This window comes from Nicotiana tomentosiformis, chromosome 6 (assembly GCF_000390325.3).
Source record: "Nicotiana tomentosiformis chromosome 6, ASM39032v3, whole genome shotgun sequence".
NCBI classification, from domain to species: domain Eukaryota; kingdom Viridiplantae; phylum Streptophyta; class Magnoliopsida; order Solanales; family Solanaceae; genus Nicotiana; species Nicotiana tomentosiformis.
In genome coordinates, this window is record NC_090817.1 from 55,129,682 (window position 1) to 55,136,402 (window position 6,721).

Consider the following 6,721-nt stretch of genomic DNA (forward strand, 5'->3'; position numbering starts at 1 on the left):
AGAGTTAACTGCAGTTTGGTGGTATTAATTATACAAAATTCACATTGGCATATTTACGGATCGTAAGAGCCTCCAATTTATGTTCGAGAAAAAGGAGTTGAAGTCAAGACAGAGGCGATGACTGGTGTTACTAAAAGATTGTGACGTTGATGCTTTATATCACCCAGAAAAGGCTAATGTTGTAGCCGATGGCCGTAGCCGCGGATCCATAAACAGTTTGGCTTACTTGGGGGTCGAGAGAAGAGAGTTGGTTGAAAGTTACATCAACTAGCTAGTTTGGAAAGTTCAATTTTTAGACCCAAACAATGACATAATCATGATTCAAAATACAGTAGTATCATCTCTAGCACCATAGGTGGAACAATGATAGTATAAAGGTTCTATGATTTGGCAGTTCAAGGAGATTGTCCAACGGAATAAAATTATGGTCTTTGAGGAAACATAAGATGGGGTCTTGAGGTAACAAGCCGATTATGTGTTCCAGATGTTATGGGATTTCGACACCAGATTATGGAAGAGGCACATTATTTATTCTATTCATCCAAAATCGACTAAGATGTATCATAATATTAAAGAAATCTAGTGGTGGAATGATATGAAAAAGAATATTGTCGAGTTTGTAATTATCAGCAAGTAAAGATAGAGCACCAGAAGCACGATGGACTAGCTCAAAACATAGGAATTCTGACGTGGAAGTAAGAGATGATTAATATGGATTTCATTATAGGTTGCCCTCGTTCATATCGTAAGTTCGACTCAATATGGGTGATTATTGATAGACTCACGGAGTCAACCCACTTCTTGCTAGATAGAACTACTTACATAGTTGGGAATTATGAAAGTTATGCATTAAAGAAATAGTACAGCTACATGGTTTTCCAGAAGCTATTACACCTGATAGAGGGGCCCATTTTACAGCTAACATCTGGAGGTCCTTCCGGAAGGTTTTGGGGGACACAAGTAAATCTTAGTACTACTTTTCATCCATAAACAGACGGCCAGGCAGAGCGCACAATTAAGACACTCGAGGATATGTTACGAGTGTTGCTAGACTTCAGAGAGCTATCATTCCAACATTAGTATGGCTCCTTATGAGGCCAAAAGAAGATCCCCTACTGGGTGGTTCGAGATAGGCTAATCAGAGTTACTTAGACCCAATTAGGTTCATCAAGCTGTAGAGAAAGTTAAGCTTATTCAGGAGCGATTATTAATAGCTAGAAGCTGTCAAAAGTCATATTCAGATGTGTGACGACAAGACTTAGTATTCCGCATTGCTAATTGGGTATTCTTGAAAGTTTCGCCTATGAAAAGTATTACGAGATTCAACAAGAAAAGCAAGCTTAGACAAGGCTTATTGGGCCATACAGAATAAGTAGCCTATGAGTTAAAGTTACCATCACGGTTAGAGTCTGCCCACCCTATTTTTCAGAAATCTATACTACAGAAGCACATGATGTCCAGATTACAGAGAACCCGTCTTACGAAGAGATTCTAATAGTTATTCTAGATTATAAGGTCAGCATGTTGGGGACCAAGAAAGATAGCATAGAGGAATAAGAACATCTAAGAAAAGATATGGGAAGCCGAGGAAGAAATGAATTCTAAGTACCCTTAGTTGTTTTAGACAGAAGATTCTTATTAATTGTAACTCGAACATATTTTTCCTTAACCTAGGTTATGTCATTTTTTATTAACCCCCATTTTATGATTAAGTGATACTTAGAGTTCATGCATACATCATTTCCAGGAGCAGAGTATCTATACGGTAAGTTACAGTTTATGATATGAATATTTAACGTTGATGGTCGTGTGAGGCCTAATGAGATACTATTACTTGTTTGTGTCCCTATGAGGCATATGGTATGTTTCCAGCTATTCGACAGGTATGTGATAGTCCTGTTTACATAGGAGACTTTATCAAAATTTTTGTAAAATTCGTAAGATCCAGTTTCTCCTCTAAGACACCTTTACATTCGAGGACGAATATTCTTAATGGGGTACACAAATACTTTCTTGTTAGAATGCGCCGTAACTGAATCAATATGAGCCCATGAGGTTAAGGACCTTTATAAAGATAATAATGGGTTAAAACAAGTGTTATAGAAGTATCGTGAGGGTTGGAGGTTAAACGAATCGAAAATGTTATAACCCATACTTTCGGGGTAAAACTGTCACAACCTAAAATCCCACCAAAGGGGTCGTGATGGCACCTAATCTCTAAGACTAGGTAAGCCTATCACATAACAACATTAAATCAATAAAATATGATATAATAAGGCAGAGTTTAATATAAAAGCAGAAATAGAGTTAAGACGAGCTGAAATGGCTATACTCAATACATCTCCCCAAAACTAGGTAGTACAGAGTCATGAGCTCTAAGTGAATACATGTAGAATATTCAAAATAAAATATTATTCGGATGTAATTTTAACAGTGTCAATATAAAGGATGAGATTCCAAGGGACTGCGACAACATTCATCTCTACCTTGAATCATCATGACCAATGCAAGCTCTCAATCTCAAGATCCACTACCTCCAATACCTAGATCTGCACAAAAATGTACAAAGGTGTAGTATGAGTACACCACGATCTCTACCCAATAAGTATGAAGACTAAACTCAGTGAAGTAGTGACGAGGTTCAAGTCATATGATACTCACTAGTCAATAACCTGTGCAATACATTAATAACTAGAAACAAAATATGTAAGGGAAACCAATATCAACCATCTCGTAGAAAATGTGATAAAAACTCAATGTAGAAAAACCAACTTTGTCAACAAATCATCATATAAAAGTGGGGGGGCATGTGATAGCATGTCAAATTCAACTAACAACTCGTTAAAAATACAAGACGGAGTTTTAAGAAATATTTATGTGATCAAAATATCAACCCCATTGCAACACATGAATAACATCAAGAAAGACACCCCCAAATCATCACATAACATCATCAACAATGCCACCCTTATTGCGCCGCATGTGAACATAACAATAAAATTCTCTCCTTAATTCACCACATGCGCATATCACCACTCTTATTTTCCCATGTGGGCAACCTGAGAAAACGTCACCCTTTTTCGCCCCACGCGCAAAACAATGAACACAATCGCATGACAAAGACCTTATGATGACAACAATGACACAACAATCGATCCGCTCAACATGTCCGATGTGCCACAATTATCACAAAACAATAATACCAAAGTTTCATCAAAGATATAAGCTCATAACTTATCAACAAAGGGCACAAGAACATGACAATAACATAACATCAAATAATACTAAAGAAATCAATTCCAAATTATAAAGTCTCAACCTTTACCCAATTCTCGAAAATCCAAGAAAAGTCAACCTCGGACCCACAACTAGAGTCGAGGGTTATATCTCGGCTACCCATAACCCCACGAGTCCAAATATGCGATTAGTTTTCAAATCCGAGTCTAGACTCTCAAATCCTAAATTTTTATTTTTCAAAACATAGTAAAAAATCTCCAAATATTCCTTTCAAATTCCATGATTTTGGTATAAAAATCGATATGAAATCAAGATAAAATATCAAAATCAAGTGAAAATCACTTGACCAATGTCTTTTTGTGAAAATAGTCTTCAAGAATTCCCCCCACCAAGTCTAGGGCTCAAAATATGATAAAATGAGTCTAAGTCCCGAAATACTCAGCTATTAAGTAGCTGTAGATGTCGCATTTGCGACCAGAGGTTCGCAATGCAACCCAGGGCTAAAAAATGCGAACCAAGGTTGTCCCAGAAAATGTCACAAATGCGACCACAGACATCGCAAATGTGATGTCCCTGCTGTCTTCCAATCTTGCAAAAGCAACCAACACTTCGCAGTTGCGTAGTACCAGCAGCCAGACCAATGTCGCAAATGCGACCAAAATCCTTGCAAATTCGAGGTCCCCCCAGGAATCTTACCATCGCAAATGCAAGAAGGACTCCGTAAATGCGGGCAGACCCTCACAATTGCGAGGTCTGCAAAACCAGCAAAATCTGAAGCTTAACCAAAACACTTCGAAATCAATTCAAAACTCACCCGAACCCCTCGGGTCCCACACCAAACATGCATACTAGTACATAATCCTCATACAAAATCGCTCGCAAGCTTGGAACATCAAAATAACATACAAAACCCAAAATGAATACCATAGCGCATCATGCAAGCTTTGAAACTCAAGAATTTTAATATTCACAACCATGCGTCTGATTCCTACCAAACCAACTCAGAATGATACTAATTTTTGCAAACAAGTTATGAATGACATAATGAACCTATTATAACTTCCGAAACACCAATACGACCCCAATATCCACACAGTCAATCTACAGTCAAGCTTAGGAAATTTCTAAACCTTTCAAATTGCCAACTTTCTGCAAAAAGAGCCAAATCATCCTAGGAACCTCCGAAACCAATTTCGGACAAACGCCTAAGTCCAAAATCACCATACGAACCTATTGAAACCATAAAAATACCATTCCGGAGTCGTTTACACAAAATTCAAACCCCGATCAACTCTTATAACTTAAGCTTTCAATCTTGCAACTAGTTGTTCCAATTCACTCCAAACCTTCTCAAACTCAAACCGACCATCCTCACAAGTCACATAAAAAACACTACACATACGTGGAGAATCAAATAGGGGAACGGGGCTCTAATACACAAAACGACCGATCGGGTCATTACATTCTCCCTCTTTTAAACAAAGTTCGTCCTCAAACGGTTTAAAAAGCATACCTGGGATATCAAAAATATGAGGGTATATGCTTCACATATAATGCTCGGTATCTCAAGTCGCCTCCTCAACCACTTTACCTCTCCACAAAACCTTCACCGATCCACTATCCTTTGACCTCAGGTTTCGAATCCGTCTATAAAAATTGGCCATCGGCTCCTCAACAAAAGTCAGATCCTTGTCCAACAGCATCGAGATGAAATCCAACACATGTAATGGATCCTTATAGTACTTATGAAGCATGGAAACATGAAACACCCGATAAAATTCGGATAAGCTAGGTGGCAAAGCAAATCCGTAGGCCAACTCTCCAACTCACTCCAAAACCTCGAAAGGACTAATGTACCGAGGGATCAACTTGCTCTTCTTCCCTAACCTAATCACATCATTCATGGGCGAAACTCTAAGTAGAACCTTCTTACCCACCATGAATGCCATATCACGAGCCTTCCTATCAACATAACTCTTTTTCCTAGACTGCGCTGTAAGAAGCCGTTCTTGAATCGATTTCACCTTCTCTAAAGCATCATGAACCAAATCAGTGCCCAATAATCTAGCCTCCCCAGGCTCAAACCATCCAACCGGAGAACGATATCGCCTCACATATAAGGCCTCATACGAAGCCATCTAGATACTTGACTGGTAGCTATTATTGTAGGCGAACTCTGCTAGTGGTAGAAACTGATCCCACTAGCACTCGAAATCAATGACACAGGCTCTCAACATGTCCTCCAAGATCTAAATGGTACGCTCGGACTGCCCATCCATTTAGGGATGAAATGTTGTACTTAACTCGACCTGTGTGCCCAACTCACGCTGTACGACTCTCTAAAAATATGAAATAAATCGAGTTCCTCGATCCGATATAATAGACATAGGCACACCATGCAGGCGAAGAATCTCTCTAAGATAAATCCAAGCTAACTACTCTGAAGTGTAGGAAGTCATGACTAGAATGAGTGTGCAGACTTGGTCAGACTTGGGCAGCCCAACCATAAATCCATAGTGATACACTCCCACTTCCACTCCGGTATATCTTGTCTCTAAAGCAAACCACTAGGTCTCTGATGCTCATACTTGACATGCTGACAATTCAAATACCGAGAAACATAACCAACAATGTCTTTCTTCATCCTCCATCACTAATAATGTTGCTTCTAATCATGGTACATCGTTGTGACACTTGGATGAATGGAATACTACGAACTATGGGCCTCCTCAAGAATCAGCTCCCGCAACCCATCCACATTAGGCATACAAATCCGGCTATGAAGTCGAAACACAACATTATCACCAATAGTCACCTCCTTGGCACCACCTCGCTGCACTGTGTCCCTTAGGATAAGCAAGTCAGGATCATCATACTGACACACCTTGATGCGCTCAAACAAGGACGATTGGGATACAACACATGCCAGAACCATGGTAAGCTCCAAAGTATCCAACCTCACGAACTTGTTGGACAAAGCCTGAACATCCAGAGCCGAAGGCCTCTCCCCAGCTGGAATAAAAGCAAGACTCCCCATGCTCTCCGCCTTCCTACTCAAGGCGTCAACCACCACATTGGCCTTCCCCGGATGAAAAAGAATGGTGTTATCATAGTCCTCCAATATCCCCAACCATCTCTATTGCATTAAGTTTAAACCCTTCTTCTTGAATAGATGTTGAAGACTCCGATGATCCATATACACCTCAAGAAACACACCTTATAAGTAGTGCCTCCAAATCGCGAGCGTACAATAGCTGCTAACTCCAAATCTTGAGCGCGTGTACAATAGCTGCTAACTCCAAATCTTGAGCGCGTGTACAATAACTTCAAACTACAAATCATACACTGGGTAGTTCTTCTCATGGGGCTTTAATTGACGTGAAGCATAGACAATCATCCTACATCCTACATCAACACTGATAACAACACGATAGGGGTCCAAGAATTAATAAAGAAAATAAAGAAACGTGAGGAAGCTAAAAGA

At 39.6% G+C, this 6,721-nt stretch overlaps 1 protein-coding gene across 1 annotated transcript; it reads right to left on the reverse strand.

Annotated features, from left to right (window-relative positions):
- Window positions 1–5,947: 5,947 nt before the first annotated feature.
- LOC138894019 (uncharacterized) lies at window positions 5,948–6,274 on the reverse strand. The gene has a single exon (XM_070178692.1). The coding sequence runs from the start codon at window positions 6,272–6,274 to the stop codon at window positions 5,948–5,950; it is 327 nt and encodes a 108-aa protein (XP_070034793.1).
- Between the last annotated feature and the right edge of the window lie 447 nt (window positions 6,275–6,721).